Genomic DNA, 21,913 nt, shown 5'->3' with positions numbered 1-21,913 from the left:
AAAGATTCCCTCAATAGCACAAGCACTGTGAAGTAACAATTTTGCTCAATCTTCAAAGTTCAAATCATGTAAGGAATAAAAAAATTATAAATGAAAGCCCATATCTGAAAATATGTATGAAAATTTGTATGACCAAATACTTCAAAGGCAGAGCCACGCAGATCTGATGTCAGATTAGGAGACTTACAGTCAGTGCTGGCTGGCCAAATAATTTTATAACTTAAGATACTAGAGCATTTTAGTTTTGTAATTGTTTGATTCCCATAACAGCACTGAAAATCAGTAGATTATTATATATCAGAATCTGACAAGCACATGAAATTTCAGCTGATACAGAAAAAGGTATGTCATATAAGGTGGTATCTAGAATTCAGTTACTGGCAAGTTCACCAAGGTAAGACCGGTATTCAAATAACAATATATAGAAATGAAACACAAAGTAACTTACTAGACGCATGTTTCTGGCTCCTGTCCCTAGTGTAGATCCTGGAGGATGGCACATGGGAAGCTGAGTAGGCAGTGAGGACCTCCTTCCTCTCTGACAGCATGCTGCAGTCACTACACGTGTAGCCGTTCAGTGTGGGCTGCAGCTCTGCTGCTGCTATGCCCCCGTTCCCCTGCAGCAGCGTGGTGTCACTGCCTGGAAACACAGAGCACAACACCCAGCACACCCATGTCAGCACTGCCAGCACCGTGCTTGTCACACAGAAACCATGGGAGGAAAAGCAAAGTGAAGTTACCTTTGGGGTCACCTTCTTCATCAAGGCCTGCAAACAAAACAAAACCAAAAAAAAAAAAAAAGAAAAAAGAAATTGGTCTCAAATATAAGAAAGACCCAAATTGAATTGCAATATCTGACATAAACTCAAGTTAGAAGTCCCACTAATTTTAAGACTTCAAAGAAAAGTCTCTTTATGGTTAACATTTAACATATTTTGCAGCCCATCAGAGAAACATCTACACAGACCTTATTGTAGTAGGGTTATAGTTGTGAAAATCATCCCACCACAGACGGGGCAGACAAAGTCACATGAATGCCAACTGCACCTTGGCTTAGTTTCCATGAGATGTTAAAGCAGCTAATTACAAGCTTACAATGTTTCTGCTGCTTGGTAACTACTTTGATGCTACTGTATTTAAAATTCTGTTTTAAGAGCCAGGCTATCTAAAATTTAGAATGGGTTCTACCAAGATTGTCACAATTCTTCCCATTAGGACTCTGGGAAGGTCACAAGTATTCTAACTGGAAACAAAGTCTGAATTGGGAGATATAACAAACTGCTGATCTAGTTCTACACAATACTTCACATAGACAATACTTTATTTAGACAACTCTCACATTTTCATTTCATTGCAGAAAGAAGGCTCCAGAAAAACACATTTTTATATAGTTAAAAAGCCAAACCAACCAGCCACACACAAAAACTCTTTTGGGAAATCCTGAAATGCCACTAATTGGAAACTTCCACATTAAGTTATGCTAAGAAGAAACACATTTCTGCCTATAAACAAGAAACTGGTTTTTCAAAAACAAGTTACATGTTTACCACTCTAAGTACAGAACTCAATGTACATTTTGAAGAAAGCAATGACAGGAGATAAATATGGCATTGCATCACACAAGTGTTTATGTTTGCTGACATTAACTTGACTGTGCAACATCTTGACCTTCACCATGCCAGTAAATTAAATTTATGCACTGGACCATGTAGGCATCTTAGCAAGTAGACCCCTACAGCAGAAGTGCAAGTGCACACATCTTTGGGAATAGGATGGACAACAGGTGGGGCAAAGATCATAAATTTATACACACCAAACCAAATAGTTTGCACAGTTTGATACAAGCAAATAGCAATTATTGCCTACCCCAGAAATGATCAACTTCTGTCTGTTCCCGAATCAGAGATTCATCCAATAAAGTAGATATCATTGATGTATCACTGGCATGGCTATTGAAACTGCTCTGGCTAAAAATAGATGAGCTGGACAGATTTTTCCTTGGCACATGTCTTCCACTGCCAGACTGTTTGCTCATACTTCTGCGTTGCTTTACCACCCTAGGAAACAAAGGCAAGTAAGACATAGCACTAAAGACACAAATTTCTGTTACTCTCTCACTTTATTAATAAAATGAATAAACAGTCATTTCAACACTGACTCAACTAAACAGAGTAAACAAGGTTTAAAAGGAAGTCCTCACCTTCAAGCACCTATAATTTTAGAAAGATTTTTGTAAAAAATTGTCATTGCAAACCACATACTGAACATAAATTTCAGAGTATGGCAGTAAGCACCAAGAACAAAAAATAAGACCTGTAGGTAACCTTTTTGCATTATTGTGTTTAAACAGTAAGACTCAGGATTTACTTGTGATGACTAAAGATGCTTACTTAGACTGATCCCTGAAGGACATGTTTCCAGCATAAGAGCTGTCATGAAGGGAATCACTCTGTCCATCATCTGGTTTACTGTATCCTCCAGCAGCCAACCGTAAACTACGCCGTGACATTCTGGGTGAATCAAACACTGGATCTATTTTGTTCTCTGTCTCAAAATCCAAAGCAGATGAAGAATAACTCGAACTGCAGTAAAATAAGAACAGCAAAATTACTGGGAGAATTTTCAGCCTGGTAACAAACATTCTTCAAGCTAGTCCAAGCTTCCATTAAATGCAGTTTATTCAGGGTTATGACACAATCACCACAAGATATACCAAATAACCCAAATAATATAGATATATGTAGATATTCAAGGTGCTGCTAAGCAATTCATATTATGTGTTCTACAACTGAAAACAAATCACAAAAAGAAACAACCACCATGGAAACTACGTGTGAAGTCTAGCCAGAGCAAGCACTCATTCTTTTGAGACCAATCTGAGTGGAAGCCAGTTTCTTCACCACCAGTTTCTTCTTTGAGAGTGGACACAGTTTCTTCATCATGCCTAGCAACAAATTAAAAATGACACACTCCAAGTTGCAAGGCAAAGATTAATTTTCAATCTAAGTTTATTTTTGTCGATTTTCTGTTTCCCAAGTCCTTGTTTTGAGAATTGAAGATCCATATGCCACATTACTCTGAATTTCCATCTCTCAACAAGTAGGAACTTCCTCCTTTTAAGATACTTAAAGACTTCCCTACTTCATCTATTTCAGTTTAAATACAATTAGTTTTCTTTTAAAAAATGGTTTAAAAACATTTCTTAATTTAATGCAAACCATTAGAAATATTTCATTCCAAACTAACAAAAAATGTTTAGAGACTTCAATCTGTTTTTCTCCACAGAGGCAAGTTTACACATAGATCACCTTCACACCGTTACCCCAGGAACTCCACATTTCCACACGTGATTCCCTCAGAGCTTCCATGAAAACTTAGTGAAGACAAAGCAGCAATACAAGGCAAACACAAACATATTAACCCGAGGAGTCTGTAAGAAATACATTTAAGAAAGCTGAAGTTTAGCCTAAAGCGGAATTCTCAAACTAATAACCAAAGGAAACGTTCAATTATGTGAGCAGAGGCTGCTGGCACAGGGCACTGTACAGCAGGTCAGGTTCTAGAACTGCTCAGCCCTGTGACCCACAGAATCCAAATGCTAAGTGCTCCAGGCCAGCTTTCATAAGGACTCTGTCCCTTCTTGGGCCACAGGGATATACAGATATGTATCAGCACTCCAGTACTCCTGGGGTTTTGCTTGGTTTTTTAAAAGAAGAGAAGCAAAGAATTGTTTATGACAGCAGCTCCTTCTCCCCAAAGAAAAACACACAAATAAATTAGATCTGAATGAGTAGATTCTACTGTGCAACCTATATTTGAAATGGAAGCTTTCCCTTTAATAAATACATACAAACAGTTACTATAATAATATATAACTGTAATAAAATAAAATAATAAGTAATAAAATAAATGTATTTGTGTAAAAATGATTTAACAGAAATAGTTTTCTCACACAATCATTAAAGATCTCAGAACATCACAAAGTAACAATATGGTATTTATTGTATTGCTTTGGCATGCAATTAAGTTAACACCAGAAGGCCTTGAAGCTACACTTACAGTAATGATGTAATTCTGACAAGGCGGTGCTTTTGAAATCAGCGTCTTCACTGGTCCTCAACACAAAGTTAAGTATGTAAGATGGGGCTGTCAGAGCATGTCAAGTGCATTTCTTTTGGCTAAAAAACTAACGCAGACAACACACTGCCAGAAAACATCTCATGGCTCCAGCACCAGCTGGGCATTCAGCCCGTAAGACCAGAGCAGAATCTGTCCAAAGTAGCTGCTTCTATTGCCCAAAGGAGCACAGATTGGATGGCAGGGCTTTGGTTCTGTGTGCTGGATTCTCACTGGTCTGCCCTGATAATGCTGGCACGTGCAGTGCAACCCCGTGCAAGGCAGGAGCCCCAGCACAACTTAACAAACCCAGCATATATTACTAAATGCATTAGGCTTGTTCATCCTTGCTTTCATTTGGCTCGAAGAGGGAGAAGAAAGATACGTTTTCTCGTGTACTTAACCAATTGTAGACTAAAGAGTTTAATTTTTACAGTTTCCAAAAATACTAAGTATAGATGACTCGTACTCTGACAGATATGAAGTGAGAATATGGGTTAAATGTGGCTCCTCCTGCTGTTATTCTGAAAGGGTCAGAGCCACAACAGTTTTCTATTGAGTCCCTCCCTAAACAGTTGTTTCAGAACTCCGTTTTGCTATTTACATTTGCCACTATGCATTTGCTTTTCCTCATCTTCACCCCACGTTTCTTACAGATACTCAATTCACGAGAACACAAAGTACAAGCTGACAGCTGTGACCAGCCTCAATTTGTTTCTGTTTATGAACACTTGCTGTTACCAAGTATCTCAATGAGCATTTATATCAATGTGGGTTGAATAAATAGCTTGAAGTTGGGCTCCACTATCTGAAAAAAACCCAACAAATCATCATGGACTCTCTTCCTCCGTAACAAAAGGGGCTTGTCTCTCACTTACACAGGGTAATAATTCTCTTCACATTATCTGTCCTCAGGCAGCAGGACAGCACCTAGAAGTCCCCTAACTTGCCATCTCACTTTCCATGGTTTGGAATGCAGCCTTTTTACTTCTACAGGAAATACTACAGTAAATTAAAAACCCACTGCCTTTCCTTTCAAGGGCCAGAAATGAACCTGCACATTGATGTCCTCCTAAGCAAGATATACAGCTAACCAAGAAACACCTAAAGGTGGGATACAATTAGCCTACACTCGTGGATAATCTCTTCTAACAGTGAGGACTCTGGCTCCTTCCACCAGCAAACAGCTCCCATGGCTGCTGGCAGAGCTGGTGACTGAATCTAGTCTTACATTTCCAGCTTCTTGATACCTCCTCTTGATACCTCCTTCACATGAGCTTCTGAGAATAACAATGTCCTAGACTTCAGTGGGTTATTTTTCAAATAAGTGGAATGAGAATGAGGTCTGACAATTTTAGCATGCTATAGCTTGTCTGAAAGACCTTAAGTGTCATTTATTTATAAATACTCCTTGGAATGAAACGGGCAGTGATATTCTTGACTATTCAGGGGAATAGGCACATCCAATGCACCTAGAAAGCTACAACTAAGACATCTTCAAAGACAGACAGACATACAGTCAATACAAAAACACTCACAGGCTTTCTAACCAGGAAGCATTACATTAACTGACCAAGGACACTACCTTGAATTGTTTAGTTATTTCTTCATTGAGCCCCAGAACATACATAAGAACCTCAAAGGATTTTATTAAATTACTGTGTAGAAAATTACATCCCAACTGAATGCTCTGACACAAAAAAACAAAATTCAACCAAATTCTTATTGATTTAACTCATATTTCAGAAGAAGTGTTAAAGGCACCCAAACTGACAACACAATTCAAAATATGATGGTGACTAAAAAGAAAGATCAGTCGTAAGAGTGGGGTGTAAATTACATGTTGACAGGTGGGTGAGATTCACAAGTTTGACTTGCATTTGGAGGAGGATAAAGATTATTTAGGTATATCAGTTAAATGTTTTTCTGATTTGGGCTGGAGGAGTAGAAGCACAAAGCAGAAGCACTACAGCTATGAACACACAGTGATTCCAGTGGGTATTAATATAAGTTCTATTAATAAGTCATAGCCAACTCTATTAATAGCTTTGTGGTATCAAACTTCACTTTACTGCTTTCTGCAGGGCTACATCCCAAGTCAATTTCTTTAAAGAAAAGATTCTGTAAAGATTGAATTGTCAAAGGCAGAATAAATCAGATTAGAATATAAGCAAAACAGAGTTGAGGGGTAAGAAGGAACAAATTTCAACATGAAAATATTTCTGATTAGCAACTCTCCCCTTCCTCAGTCTTCAAATATTGTTTGACCCAGAGTAGGAAGAGCAACAATAATAGATGTCTTTCTGCACATATGCAGAAAGCAGAGGCACAGCAAGAACCTGCACAAAAGATTGGTTTACTCTCTTACACCCTGAAAGCAGTGTCATGTCAGTGTAGCAAGTAGGTTTTTTTGCCCCATTATTTTAACATTAGGGGTTTCACACAATTTTAAAGGAAGAGCTTGCCAAACCTTTTCCACATAAGAAAGAATTACAATGAATTAATTTCAACCTAGTTTAACTATACTGGCCTTCATTAAAGCAGCTATTAAACTTCATCGTACCCAGCTCTATCCATTTCTAAATACCTATGCCTAATAGTCTAACACAGTGAAATGGCAAGCTAGAAACTTTTAGGACATATAATCCCTTCACAACTTCTCAGTTTTGCAAAACAGTCTTCATTTATGTAGCAAGACAAATACTCAGTTGTCCCCTAAATAAACCCCACCAATGTCATAATGAAATATCCTCCAGACGTCCAATAGGATTAATCATTCTCCATTTTCCTTTCTACTTGCCCACTGTTTCACTGGATGAGAATTTTGGACAATACCACAGGAGTTTAACCTGTCAGGAGTTACAATATTTCAGCCAGTCTCTAAGGTACATTTGCAACACAAAGGTAACTTTTGTGGGTAAACCCACTCAGTAATACAGAAGTGAAACTGCTACTGGATACAAGGCACACAGATCACCTTTCATTGCCCAGCAAGCTTTTTCTTGAAACTGGAAAACCCATTTGTATTTAACTGACATTTTACCAATAGTTTTTCATAAAATTCAGGAAAAATTGCAATTCAGTTGATGCAACATAAAGCATGTCACATTTTGCAACACTACTGACATTAGGCTATAGCTTAAAAAAAAAAAAAAAAAGCCATGATCCCCAACAGAAAATGGAAACCTACAGTTTTGGAGCACACAAAAGGAAGGGTATTAACTCAGTAATCTCTTAATGCTACAGTTTTGCAAACTTCTGCTTTATTGGCAAGTAGCCAAATATTCTCGTAATTCTCCTATCTCTATACCAGATTTTAATAACAACACATAATAATGACAGAGAGGGAATAGAAAAGTAAATATCATACTGGATCCTAACAAACAATCATATTTTAAACTTAATTAGCAAAAACAGTAACTCAGGTTCACTGATACATTTTGAAGAAAGTATATATCTCAACAACAGGAAAAGCTCAATAGATCAAAACAGCAACAATCTGCTATATTAGTACTAAAAAACTCAAAACAGGCACCACAACTCTTGTTCTGCATACATAATACAAAAGCTACCAAACACTAGTTAGTTTTTTGAAAACAGAAGTGATTTAAGAGAAACAAAGATACAAGTAAAAAACAAGATCATTAGAAGATACACAAGGGAAAGATACAAGGAAAAGCAAGATTCATTAGAACACAGATTTTACATTCACCCAACACGTAGCTTTGGTAAAAGAAGTAATTGGTATGTTACTTCCAGCCAAGTCCCATACTAGCAGCAATGAGTGCGCAAAAATCAGCTTTTAAAAGTGAAAGTTGTCCCAGGCCACAAAAGAAAGCACACACCAAAGTTACAAGACACAAAACATCGAAGAATTTTGAGGGCATATTTATAGAAATCAAACAGCATTTGTAACTAGGCGGACACAAGTTACTCATAGCAACTAATAAACATTGAGTCATTATCTTAGTCATTGTCCTGTTAGTTCAACATCTTCTCTCCTCCAGTTAGGACATAGCACTTGTTTTCAAGCCAGACTAGAAAAAGCCCACTTCTTCAAAGAAGTCAGCTACTTACCATGAAAGGATTAGCAACATTCAGAGAACAGACAGTTTGTCTACAAGAAGAAAAGGGTTCTCACCTGAGTGCATATGTATAGCCAGTGTTCTCTGGCAGACATTGGGGAGGGGTGTACGTGTGTAGACGTGAAAAGTCCATGTTGACAGTTTCAAATCATACTGTAAAAGGTGAAAATAGAGTCATGCAATGACTTAAAATTACATAAAGTCAATCTAGGAGCCCTTGCACTGTTCAGCCTGTGTTATTAAGCGTTGAAATAAAAGAGCAGTTACCAGAAACATGGAGCTCTCAGTAGTGGAGTAGTATTGCTGCTAGTGTCAGATATTCCTCATCATTACAACAGGAAGCTCAGGGTATTTCTGACTGTGACCTGCTTTACGACACTATTTTCAGCTATTTCCAAGTTCTCTGGAACATGACAGTTACGAGCCAAACTCTTATCACAACCAAATTACAACACTTCCACAGGAACTACGTTATGCTGGTATCCCCAAAAGAAGCTAAGTATAGAAATCTAAGGAACTATGCAGCCATGCTTCAGAGATCTCTTCAAAACCTGTTTTGCTTTGAGTGCCCTCTGAGCAAAGCACAGGCTGCTCTGTGCACCAAGGATAATGCAGATGAAACTTGAGAACATTTTTACATATAGTCAAATCATTTTGCTCTAGCACTTTTGGATACCATCCACTAAGCAGCGAGTTTCATTTCACATAATTTATTTCTGTCATTAAAACTACTGAATACACACCCTAGCAAAAGAGCCAACTGCAAAGTGACTCATAGGGCAGAATTAGGCACATTTTCCAGAGTGCCATCCACTTCCAAGACAACAACAAACTCAAAGCCAAAACTACCAAATCAAAACCACCCAAGCAACATTTGTGAAACTTTCCATGGGGCCTCTGAAGGGTATTATAGCTTTCAGAAGAAAATAAAAACTGATGTCCTATCAACAAACTCGCAGAGCTGCATGAGTGACTACTTGTGGTACAATTTGACTTTCAGTTTCAAAGTATCTGCAAAAAACCTTCAGTCCTTCTCGGTTTTAATTGCTAAAGAAAATTTTTAATTTTGTAGACAAGATTCTTGGATGATTGCTTATTTGTAGTTAACAAATAGGGATTTAGCTATTCTGGATTTGCACAGTTAGCAAGGCAGAATCCTGGCTACTTTCAGATTATCTATGGCTCCTGTTTCAACAGCAGTAAAAGATATTCCACATATCTGTGATGACATACCTAAACCAGGATAAAAATATCCCCAGCTAATTTTCATAATCATAACATCAACAAGCATCTCATTTTGGAGGCGCACTTTCCTATGCTGAAACAAGAGTTTTCATTTTGTATAGCTACACATGCATAAGAAATAGAGACAAAAAGCAAGTACAGGCAAAAGCAGCTCAAAAGAAGTCTGTACACGTAACATTAAAATGCTCTTAGTCAGTCCACCTGTAGCCTCCAAATCCTGTCAGTAAGGCAGGAGGATATTTCCACTACTACTGAAGACTTAAAAAAATTAAAACTTCTGGGCCTAAGCATCCTAGCTTCCTGAATCCAAGCACCTCCCATGCAAAGTGGGGTTAATGAAAAATAAGGTTTCGTCCTATTTACTTTTTTTTTTGTATTATAGAGAACACATTTCCATTAAATGAGCCTCTACGTTCACTTTATTTGCCCAAGAGCCATAATGCTTTCACTAACTTGTATATAAATCTGTTGTTTGTTTACAGGAAGCTTAAATCAGTAGTGCGGAAGCATTAGCAAAGCAGTCTCATTCTCCTGCTAGAATGAGCAGCAAATTCTGTTGGAATATGCAACAACTGCTGCCTTACTTTATCAACAAACAAGAGCTCAATTTAGCACATAGGAAATGGGGACCAGAGAGCAATGGCTCCCCAGGAATGAAAGTGGAAATACAGTGAATTTCAAGGCAAGGGATGCTGATAACATCAGAGAGCACTTGTATTAAAGAATAGCAAAGCAGGTTTCTCAGACTGTTGAAATGGAAAACTATGATTAAGGTTGATCTGTTTGAATTGGTTCATCCCAATAAAGATTTTTAACCCCCAAGGTAGAAAAACCTTGTTTAGTTTCCACTGGAGTTGATGTGTGTGCTTAGCACGCATAATTTCATCATAAAACCTATTTTTTAACTGGCAACTCGGTAGCTAGTCCTTCTGACACCCGGCATATTTTCCCACACAGAAAGCTCAGCTACACCAGTGAGCTTTGAGAAGCTCCCCAGCTCCTCCCTGTCTCCACTGCCCATATGGGCAGGGCAACGGCCGAGTTTGAAAAACAACATATTGGCTCAGTTTCTTCCCTGTTCTTTTCCCCTTCACCACCAGTTATCTCTTCACTTGTTTTCTAAATAAATCAAATGCTAGAACATAAACAATATTTCTCATTTGGTAAGGTTTTAATTGTATCATTAAGTTATTATAGATAAAATATGTGCTTGACAAAGGCAGTACTAACTGCAAAGCCTCAAAGGTACTTAGGCGTGGGTCTATTAATAGATGGGTTTCATAGCACCAAGCTCTCCAGTGAAGATATCAGGTTTGCCATCTAAACACCACACTTAGAAATCACTCTTAGAAGATTTAGGAGCTTGGTTTGATTCACTGCTTGTCTGATGCTCTAAAATTAATTCTGACTCAAGAGGAGAAACCTCTATTCAATTTTTCAAAGCAACAAAACAGACTTAACTGACTTAAACAGAATTTGAAAATTATCTTCAGAGATGACCACAACTTGCAAAAATGGGCATCCAGAATTTACTATAAAACTGGATTTTTTTTTAAGCCTGACTTTAGTTCAACAGCTTAATCTTGGTTATCCACCTCTTCAAAACAAATGATCAACCCAATTTATTTAGAAATATTCTACATCCTTATTACAAAACAGACACAGGGTGGGCGGAGGACATTGACTCACTCTAATTTTTTCACTCATGTTTAACAGCACTCCACCTTTCATGCATTATCATTCTTCTTGATTATGAAACTTTCATACACAACTGGAACAGAAAGAGACATGATAATAAAATATTTTGAAAATTTTAAATCACAAAACTTGGTAGAGAACCTGAGAGGTAGGCACTGTACTTAGTTCCACAGTGAACACTTCTGGGTGCCCAACACCTTTCTGCTTTATGTACCACAGATCTGTCTGGATTCAGACAGTTTTATGTAGACTTTTAGTCTCAGCTTTGTTGCAAGATTACGAGGGCCAAACTCCAAAATAGCCTTTTTCCCTTTTGTAGAAGCCTGTAAACATCTATTTCTAATACTAAGGAGTGCATGGTGCAAGAAGCAAGCATGTAGTTGTATAAAACCCTCAAGTAATAAGAATACTTTGATAAGACAGCCCACAGTCAGTTAAAAGGAAGCACACAGTTGCACCGGAATGCAAGTGGACACTATGTGGGGCCTCAGCTTACAAGCCAGCTTCCATGTTCCTGCAGAGGAGACAGCTGGATCATCTGCCTTTTTTTGGGAAGCAGACACAACAGTCATCCTAAGCATTATCTCTCCCTTGCAATTAAACTGAATCTGTATTACAATAAATCAGCACAGCAGAAGGGCAGGAGAAGACAGATTGTGACTCTGTCAGAACACAAGGAAGCTCAGGAACTCCTGTAATCAGTGCAGCAGAATTTACCTTCACACAAGGCCCTTGGATGTCTCCAAAGGACTCTGAAGCTTCTGAGCGACATGAGGCTGCACCACTAGCTCAAAAGCCTGTCTGACAGTCATTTTCACAATCAGCCAGCCTCAACAAAATTCTAGCACCATGGCAGCAACCTTCCTGGCTTCCAGGGAAGATGATGAGTGGCCTTTATGCACAGAAGCATCACAAGGCAGGGAGGGCAGCACCAAACACTGACCATGCACTACAAACACCTCAGGGACAGACACAAACCGTCAGGGCTTTTGGCGTACGCAGACTTTTACAAACATACTGTCCAGGCAGTTCCTCATGAAAACCTTTTGTAACAAAGGAAATGGTAAATTGCCATTTCACAAAAGGGACCCTGGCAGAATAGAAATATTCACCAAAGTCTGTTAGAGAATGAGAAAATTCCCAAGACAGCATGTCTTAATTTTTTATGTTACAAGGGATAAAAAAATGATACAATAAAGTCTTAGATATTGGTAATACTACTTCAAAAAGAGCCTTTACTAGCCTCAAATTTTAAAGCCAAGAAAGTTTGAGTCACTCTAACTTAACACGTTTAATGTCACAAATGCTAAACAGATTTAGGCAAACTATCAATAACAATGAAACTGGAACATGCAAACTCCATCAGTTCCTGAGAGCAAGCCATTTTTTATTTGTAATTTCAATTTTTATTTTCTTCTATTATTCAGAATAACCAATAAAATCACTATTTTTGGTTAAAGAACGCAAATTCCTAAGTAAATATACTCCACAAAGGATGTTTCACCATAGCAAGTTAAGTACTGGTTTAAACAGGCTGAAGAGCAAAGAGCTCCAAGCTAAATCAACATTTTATTAAAACTCACATTAGTAAGACATTATTATTCCTTTAAAAGAGCAACCCAAAAGCAAACAAACAAAAAAATCACAAGTACTAAAACTGATATTTTACACTAGATGACCATTATGGCACAGATCCCCAAAACACAGGCGTCAAACTACAGCACTAACAACACAACCCAGGATCATCACAAAGCATCAACACCGCACATTCACATTCTGTACCTCTCGAAACGCTTTTTAAAGGGGGTGCTGACAAAACCCAGCCACACATTCAGCCGCGGTGAAGCAAGCAGCGTGCCCGTTCATTGTTTACACACAGGGCCCCGCTGCCAGCGCACCATCTCAGAGCCCGGGCCGCTCGGGCCCTCTCGCACACGCCGCGCCGGGGCCTGGCCGGGCCCCACAGCCCGAGCTCGGCTCTCCGCCATCCGCCGCGGCCCGGGCTCAGGGCGCGCTCCGCGGCCGGCACATGCCGTGCCATCGAGCCCAAAATGGCTCCCGGCCCCAACAAAGCCCGCAGCGCCCGCCGGCCCGGCCCCCGCGCTCCCGTCACTCGCCGAGTTTGAATTCACTGGAGGCGGCGGCCCGGCCGACCCCACCGCCTTAACCCCTGCGGCTCCGACGGCGCCTCTCCGCCCCCCAGCACACAACAAAAGACGTGTTTTACCTCGCCCGTCACGCTCCTGAAACGCTTCACCTGCCCGATAAAACACCCCCAGAATTAGCGATCAAATTAAACCCCGACATCTTACTCTTTATAAGCGACACCTGAATGCCTAAACGTCCACACCTTATAATTACCAAATTACCAGCCAGACAAGCACCACAGATTTAAGGATATCTATACACCACCACATTTACTAATAGATCAATGTAAAAAGCCTGTCAATAAAACCCCCTCCGTCCAGCTCGCTCTGGACAAAAACACCCGCAACTCACTTCCACAACACTGGTATGAAAATCAGCAACTAGTAATTCACCCCTATATGTAAAAGCAAGAATTAGACATTAGGATTCACTGGGCAATCCAACAGAAGCATTAATCGGGAATAGTCAGCTGCAAAGCACTGAAACAGAAACATTAAAAAAAATTAGCAAATATTTAACTTCCTTTTTGCATAACGTTAAACTGAAAAGCAGATGGTAGAATGGGGGGGCCCTGCAAATACTGCAGAAACCCGGAATTTGCTGGCTAATATTTTTCTTCTCTATAGCATATGATAAACAATGTATTTCCAAAATGTATTTTATTTTAACGTAGTATAATGGTATATAAGACAATGCAAAAAAAGGAATGTAAAATAAGGCAAACCAAATACTTCTTCCCAGCAAATATAAAACTTACTGGAACTGTCAGGAAACAGGAGCTGTCTCCAGTGTTTCTGACACTTCTACCCCTGTGGTCACTGAAGAGCAGCCAAATGTGACCATGGCATGAGGAACTCAGCACTATCGCCTCAAAAGGAGCACAGCACTAAAATAGCACATTTTGCTGTAAAAACACGGGCAGACACACACTTGTCGAGTGATGCCAAACTCTTCTACAGTAAACTCGTCTGTTAAACAACACTTTCCCCACAGAGGCAGCTGCTCTGAGGTGACAGCCGGAGGCCAGCGAGGGCAGGTTTGTCTACCTGTGCTACCCAGAGCAGAGCACAACACCCATCACAGCACGTTACCTTTGCACCAAGGCTCGGCAGCTGCGGCGAGCGCCGGCACCACCGCGCACTCGGTAGCTCTTTCACAACCAGCGCGGAAAGCTGCAGGTTATAGTTTCTGCTGACAAGGAAAGCCTCCAGGTGCCAGGCCCAAAGGGACCCGGGCAGCTGAGGTTTGTCTCTCCTCCCAGCGAACAGCGCCGACCGGCAGAACTCCGGGCTAACCAGGGTTCAGCGTCTGCCTGCCCCACGACTCCAGCCCGCAGCGCCTCACGCTCCGCTGCTCGAACCGGGGACGCCGATTCCCCGCTCGGGGGAGGCCGCAGAGCCGAGACACCGCGCCCCGGGGGTTCCCCCGCGGGCGGGCGGCCGCCACACGCGGTCCCGGCCCGGCGGGAGGCGGCGGCGGGCGGGCCGGGGCGGGCGGGGGACGGATGAGCGCGGGCGGGGGACGGTTGGCAACGGCCGGGGCGGGCTGAACCCCGCCACCTCCAGCCCCGCACTCCGGGGGCGGGCGGGGGAGCAGCTGCCCGGCCCTGCGCGACGGGGAGAGCCGCGGCGGAGGTTACCTGGTGCCGGTGCAGCGAGGAAGAAGCAGAGCCGGCGGTAGCGGCAGCGGCGGCTGGGGTTGCCCCGGCCCCGCCCCCTTTGCCGGGGCCGCCGGGAGCCCCCGCCCCGCCCGCGCGGCGCGTGCCGGCAGCGCCCCCCCAGTGCCCGCCCCGCGCGGCCCCTCACACCGGGCACGGGGCTCCCGCTCCGCCTCCTCGGGCCCGCCGGGGGCAGCCCGGCCGCCTCCTGCCTCGCCTTCCCCCTCCGCAAAATGGAGCTGTGGGAGTCTCTGGAGCGAGCAGTGGAGAGGCGAGGAGAGTTAACTCAGATTTTCACTCCGGCCTCTATTGCTTGACTCACTGACTTTCCCTCCCAGTGTTTCCTCTGTTTCCTTCCTACCCGGCCTTTCTGGGATTTCCCTTCCCTTTGATTCGCCGTCCTTCGCTAAGACTTTGGCTCTGGCACGGCACACCCGGCCCCTCCGGCTCCGTGTGGTGCCCAACAGAACCTCACCAGTGCCAGCATCGGGCCACAGAAACCTCCGGACAGCCACACGGAAAAGAAATCAGACAATTGTTTGGCTTGGAACTGACCTTTAGGACTATCTAGTTCCAACTCCCCTGCAATGAACAGGCACACCTCCCACTACAGCAGGTTCCTCCAAGCCCTGTCCAACCTGTCCTTGAACACTTCCAGGAATGGGACTGGTTCTTGGCAGAGAAGATACAAGCCCCATTGTAAAACACTCGGGGAACGTATGCAAATCCATTCAATGTGGAGCCTATGCCTGAGTGACGTTTTTTTAAGCCTTCAGTCTCCCCGAGTCCACAGTTCTCTCGAGGGCCAAGCTGTAGGCAGGGATGGTACAATGTCAGTGAACACAATAGAGAATTTGTCACTTGGGAAAGGCTAATCAGGCCATAAATTGTTATTTACTTGTGTGTGCAAGAGAAATTACTCAGCTTGCTGTGAAAGACTGGCTTATAAATATGTAATTATCAAATAATCCAAATGTTTGGATACAAAATGAGAGAAGGCAGCTAATCCTTAAGAAACAGAAAATGCAAGATAAACACATTCACTTAAGGTATTAGCTGATATTGATGTAGCACTGATTTTGGGCAATTCCTGTTTCTTTTAGAAGTGCTTTGTTCCAGCTACATGACAGTTTTAAGATGCTGCAGCCAAAGTTGAACTGACCCCAGTGACACTTGGAAGCCAGTGTCTGGTTTGGTCAGATGTGCAGCACCGCACCAGTCTCCTCCTCCCTGCATATGGCTGAGTATTTTGCAGAATCAATTTTCTGTCCACTCCTCTTTCTGTACTTAGTCCACACCTGTTTTCCTATCTTAAGAGTAGATAATATTTAAAGGCTTAAGATACTCAGGGCAAAATCACCTCTTAGTTTAAATCTTGAAAAATTCCTTGGTGGTATAAGGCCAGGCCCTTTCAGGGATGTTTCCCACCCTGTTCCCCTGGAGCCCAGGCAGGGCAGGCAGCACTGAGCTCTGTCAGGACAAGGCATGCCATTCTCCCAGGGTGCTACTCCAGCTTCCCGGGCTGCTCTGACTTGTCCTGAGCAGTTGTTTTTCCATCACAACCAGGCCAAGAGGCTGGATGATGCTGAAGTTCAGTTTTCCCTACACTCCTCAGCTATGAGAGATAATAGAGCTGGTTTTAAGTTTCCAGGATTAAATGGGAACTTGGTCAGATGTCCTGGTTTTGTTAAAACAAGCTGGTGTGTACAGGGAGTTAATTCTTCCACATTTCAGAAGAAACTGCTTTGAGGCAAATAAAAATTCCCTCAAGGTTTCTCAGCATCTAACAAATTCTGAATGTAAAGTGGGCTGATGATTTTATTGGCTAAGTTGAAGTGTATAGAGAAAAATGGCCAGTAAGAATACAAATTGACCATATTAAAAGTGTTCAATTTTGAACATTGTAGAGGGCAGTTAAGTATTTAGAGAAAAAAAATAAAAAGTTTTCTTAACTGACAACAGGTACGGGGAAACTGCAATACAAGGCCAAACTAATCCAAGGACTAAATTTCTCTAGTTTTCTTCCCTTCCCTTCCCTTCCCTTCCCTTCCCTTCCCTTCCCTTCCCTTCCCTTCCCTTCCCTTCCCTTCCCCTCCCTTCCCTTCCCTTCCCCTCCCTTCCTTCCCTTCCCTTCCCTTCCCTTCCCTTCCCTTCCCTTCCCTTCCCTTCCCTTCCCTTCCCTTCCCTTCCCTTCCCTTCCCTTCCCTTCCCTTCCCTTCCCTTCCCTTCCCTTCCCTTCCCTTCCCTTCCCTTCCCTTCCCTTCCCATCCCTTCCCATCCCTTCCCTTCCCTCCCTTCCCTCTATGATTCCCATTTCCAGTGCTCTCCTGCAGTCATGCCTAGCAAACCTGTTCTGCTCCACATTCTGGTCCTTGCTACCAGAAGGGGCAAATTCCCACAGCGCTTGAAGGTTCGGGCTGAATGTGGCAGGAAGCAGTGCAGCGAGGTGTTTCTGACTGGTAGTACTGGGCATGGCATGCTGCTGCACAGGATGGGAGTGGTGGTGACCTTTGTGTCCATGGATGGGCAGAGCATCATATATATGTAGCAGTATGAAAATCACCTAAAATATCTGTAAATCTGATTTCTTTCTCATTAAAGAAAGGGTTTCTCGCCATCTGCATCCCTTTATGGCTAAGCTCAACAGGGACCTTTCCCCACACCTCAGCCAAAGGCAATGGGTGCTGCATCCAGAGCAATTGGGTTATGAGGGAAAGAGGGATCCAGAGCACTTCAGATCAGTTTTGCCACTAGATCTCCGTGGTCCTGACTTACAGGGGATTTCAGACATTAACAAGAAAAGCCGATTACACCCAAGGCAGGCCGGCAGAGCAGCCGTTCTCCTCACAGCTCTCATCTGCTGCTTCAGCTCAGCTCCTGCTTCTCTGGGGGACTGATCCCAGTAAATGGACACAAGCTTGTTAACTGTAATTTTTGCTGATCCTTCAGATGCCTAATAATGAAGATTTTTTATTTTTCTTTCTCTCTTTTTTAAACATGGTTAGAGCTTCACAAGGAGAGCTGAGACACAGAGTTGTCCATGATGTATCCAGAAGGACCAGCTCTGATCCACTCTCCCAGGAAACAATTGCTCACCTTCCCTTGTAGGGATCCCAACACAGATTCTGCAAATGGAACAGAAACTTGGCTGCTCTCAAGCCAGCAGCTGGCTTTCTAAAGCCAAGATGTTACTTTATTTTTGGGGCAGTGCTCTGGTATGTTTGTGTGGTTCAGACAAGGGGCTTCCCCCAGCAAGATAAAGCCTGTGCAATAGCCCATCAGAACTCTAACCTCTCTATACAGAACTATTATAGTACAATTTATTTAACATGAATAAATAAATAAATAAATAAATAAATAAAAGAACTTATAATGACATAAATACCTATTATGGTTATACTGTACTACAACTGGATAGTTTTATCATAGTACTATGTAGTAAAATAGTACTATGGACTATACTAATTCCTTCTGATTACTCCTGGTTTTTACTTATTATACCTTAATAGCTAAATTTCTCTGTGTAGAGATTAGATTAGAGCTGTGATATGTTATTACAGCCTGTAATAACTTTGTCGTTACAGCTGGGGGACAGTCTCTGGGAGCAGACTGCTGACACAAGCAGAGAGGTGCATTAGTGCACCTTCCCTGTGGGCTCACATGACCCTGCAGGGCTGGACACCTGCAGAGTGTCTGCAATCTGCCAGAGCATTCCTGAGGAAATCTGCACATTGCCTGTATGGACTCACACGGATGAGCAGTGGATGGATCTGGAACACACTTTACCACCAGCCTCTCCTAAAATGCTCTCTGATGTAGACCCTGTATCAAACTTTAGTTATCTTATTTGTCAGTGTCCTCTCATCATCTAATTAATTTAATCTACTTAAGGTAGTTAACAAATATATAAAAGAGTCTATATTCAGTTAGACAAATGCATGCACTTACCTAAAAACATTTGTTTTGCTGAGAATCCAAGTCCCAGGATGCTCCACAACAAGTCTTCTGGCTTACAAGAACGAATACAGAGGCACAACTGCTTGTCACAGGAAGGGCAGGGCTAAAGGCTGCTTATCTAAAGTGCCTGAAAGCCTGGAAGTTTGAGATAACAGCTCTGCTCCCCGAAATTGCCCTTGCTTAAAAGTAACGTAATGCATATGGTGCTAGTGACATTCCATAATGTGCACTAAATCTAGAAAATATAAGAGCTGATCTGGCCAAACAGGAAAAAAACCCCAAAATATTTTAGTTGAGTTCCTACTGATCCAATAAAAGGTTGAAGCTGAAAATGACTTCAAAATCCAGACTCATAAACCATCCACAGGTGACTCAGTACATTTTTGTAAAGGGATTTAAGAAATTTGCGTTATATAAGTTGAAATATGATAAACTACAAGCAAGGTTAGCACATTGTCATGTCCTATGACCTAATAAAAGGACGTAGTGGCAGATCCCCAGTTTGTCACACACACAAACAAGATCAAGCTGGTGTTTGGCATTTTTTCACAAGGACTATTAGAATATTCATTTTAACAAGCTCTCCTGACTCTGAAGAAAAAGCTGTTTTATTGGATGATGTGGAGATTTTTCTTTGTGAGGCATCCCACAACGGACTGCTCTGAAAGATAACAAAATGTTCAACATATGGAAGAAAAAAAGTTCCCAGCCTACTGAAGATATCAAGCTTGATGAATACTTCAGCTCTTACTATTTGTGTGCCAGCTTTAGAACATCTTGAAAAACTTTGACTAGATTCCACATCAACCAAGAATCTTCTCTTCTCTTCTCTTCTCTTCTCTTCTCTTCTCTTCTCTTCTCTTCTCTTCTCTTCTCTTCTCTTCTCTTCTCTTCTCTTCTCTTCTCTTCTCTTCTCTTCTCTTCTCTTCTCTTCTCTTCTCTTCTCTTCTCTTCTCTTCTCTTCTCTTCTCTTCTCTTCTCTTCTCTTCTCTTCTCTTCTCTTCTCTTCTCTTCTCTTCTCTTCTCTTCTCTTCTCTTCCTCTTCTCTTCTCTTCTCTTCTCTCATCCCTCATTTGAAGTTGGGTTTGCAAACATCTCTGCTTTAGATCACAAGAGTAATTAAAAGCACTTGACCAACATTTGTACTGCAGCTATCATGAGGCTGTTAATCAGTGGTAAAGAATCTAAATTTTGTCAACATAAGAAGCTAAAAATATCATGCCTGTAGTAGTGTCATTAAGTAGGATTTATTTAGGGGACTTTCAAGGGAACTTTAACATAAGAACTGGTTCTTGCTGCTGAAGTGAAACTTTAGGTTGTATTGCAGGAACCTGCTGCTTTGTGGTGCTTTGAAAGACTATTTTGAGAACAAGGTCTCTGCTAGGATAGTTATAGAGTCTATTTCCAGTCTAATTTAATTGGCTTTTTAATAATTGATTAGACTAAGGAAACAATTTAATGGAACCACAGAACAGTCAGGCTGGAAGAGGGCCCTGGAGATGCTGTATGTAGTCCCACTCCTGCCCAACAGACACATGCAGAACAGGTTTCTCAGGGCTGTATTAAGTCAGATTTTTAATATATCCAAGGCTGGAGACTCCACAACCTCTTCACTCTATTTAATGCTTTTTAGGGATTTTTTACTTCATTCACATTGTGCCTTATAAGAGTTTTAGCTGCCCCTCCACTTACAGTGAGTTAAATAGTTAATAGTTTTTAGCCAATTAAAATTCTGCTCAGTACAGGAACAGCTGTACTTTGGCTTTTCATTAAAAGAACGCTGAACTTCAAAGACATACAAAGGACCTAAAATGAGTATCCTATTCTACAGGAATGCACAATAGCTTTTGGATCCATAAGAAACTCCTCAACTATTCTGTATCATTAGTATTATTGTCCCTTTTTGGAGAATTTTCAAAGCAACCCAGCGTTTTATAAAGAAGTGGCCAGAAGTTTGACTTTGCCTTTAAGCCAGGAATAAAACTTGTCTTGTGTGTGTAATCTGTCTCAAATGTTTCTTTGGGAAGGCAAGTAGACAGAGCTGTAAACAGATAATGGGTTGGTTAACAATTATGTCACAGGCCTGAAAAGGTAAAGTTAGGTCAGATGGACAAACAAACATGAGCACTTCCTACAGCATAAGGAGTATGAACAACCCCCACTGAGTCTGTTTTTAGACTTGACACAAAGCCAAGGCACTTGGGAATTAGAAGCCAAAGAGCACTTTCTGTCTGTAATACAGATAATTTTAAAAACCCACATCAGAATCCTGATTTTCCATTTGAGTGTGCAAAAAAACCCCCAGCACTCTACCCCACAATGGAGTAGACAAGCATCTAGGAGCTCCCTTATTTTATTACACAGCTGAAAATAGAAGATGACACCAAAACTTATACACTACAAAGCTATTGAAGAAAACCCCAAACAAACCAAGCTTTAACCTAGTTACCAAATTTAAGTCCAAAGCAATATGCAAACAAATGTTGCCTGCTTTCCAAGGCACAACGGTATAAACATAAAAACTGCAAATGACATATATTTAGTACAAAAATATAAATACTGTAATCTAAATGACAAAACAGAACACTTTTCCCCATGTATAAGCCTTAATTTAAAAAATTCAGTTTTACTCTCAGTCATGAAATGTAATACAATAAAAACAAAAAACTATTCTTTTAGCGCCATTCTAAAATCATATTCTACATCATATTCTACTATGCCCCTATTATATCAGCATAAATATGAATATTCAAAACATTATACACTTTGCTGCATTATGAAAGAGAAGTTTGGTTGCTTTTTTTCCCTAATAAAACTGGTCATCACATACCTGACGCTCTGAAGTGTGATATTATCCAGTTTGAAATGCTTTCTGAAAGACTGAATCCTTGCTGTATTACATTAGTAATGCTGTCATTAAAATATTCAATTGTTAAATAATCCAAAAATTAAATTCCTGAAAAAACATTCCTTCTTTAAAACTTGTATCTGAAAAACCAATGCAAAG

At 41.3% G+C, this 21,913-nt stretch overlaps 1 protein-coding gene across 10 annotated transcripts in view; it reads right to left on the bottom strand.

Moving 5' to 3' along the window:
* Positions 1 to 18,978, bottom strand: part of SUN1 (Sad1 and UNC84 domain containing 1) — a 33,592-nt gene extending 14,614 nt beyond the window's left edge. For 2 of the 10 annotated variants that reach the window (XM_014252586.2, XM_088063946.1), the window contains exons 1-6: positions 14,932 to 15,019; positions 8,258 to 8,354; positions 2,391 to 2,582; positions 1,867 to 2,057; positions 741 to 767; positions 449 to 640 (exon numbers count right to left, since the gene is read on the bottom strand). In XM_014252586.2, the coding sequence (XP_014108061.2) occupies positions 449 to 640; positions 741 to 767; positions 1,867 to 2,057; positions 2,391 to 2,582; positions 8,258 to 8,334 (679 nt within the window). In that variant the 5' untranslated portion in view covers positions 8,335 to 8,354; positions 14,932 to 15,019. Of the gene's footprint in view, positions 1 to 448; positions 641 to 740; positions 768 to 1,866; positions 2,058 to 2,390; positions 2,583 to 4,059; positions 7,225 to 8,257; positions 8,355 to 8,468; positions 8,755 to 12,926; positions 13,174 to 14,383; positions 14,621 to 14,931; positions 15,020 to 18,897 lie in introns of those variants that run through there. The other 8 variants (XM_014252588.2, XM_014252589.2, XM_005522982.3 and 5 more) reach the window with 8 other exon arrangements.
* Between the last annotated feature and the right edge of the window lie 2,935 nt (positions 18,979 to 21,913).

This window comes from Pseudopodoces humilis, chromosome 18, assembly GCF_049639895.1.
Source record: "Pseudopodoces humilis isolate 2021_Gansu_Grassland_sample_001 chromosome 18, ASM4963989v1, whole genome shotgun sequence".
NCBI lineage: Eukaryota > Metazoa > Chordata > Aves > Passeriformes > Paridae > Pseudopodoces > Pseudopodoces humilis.
The sequence above is the reverse complement of the archived record's forward strand: the minus strand, read 5'-3'. Positions and strand labels throughout refer to the sequence as shown.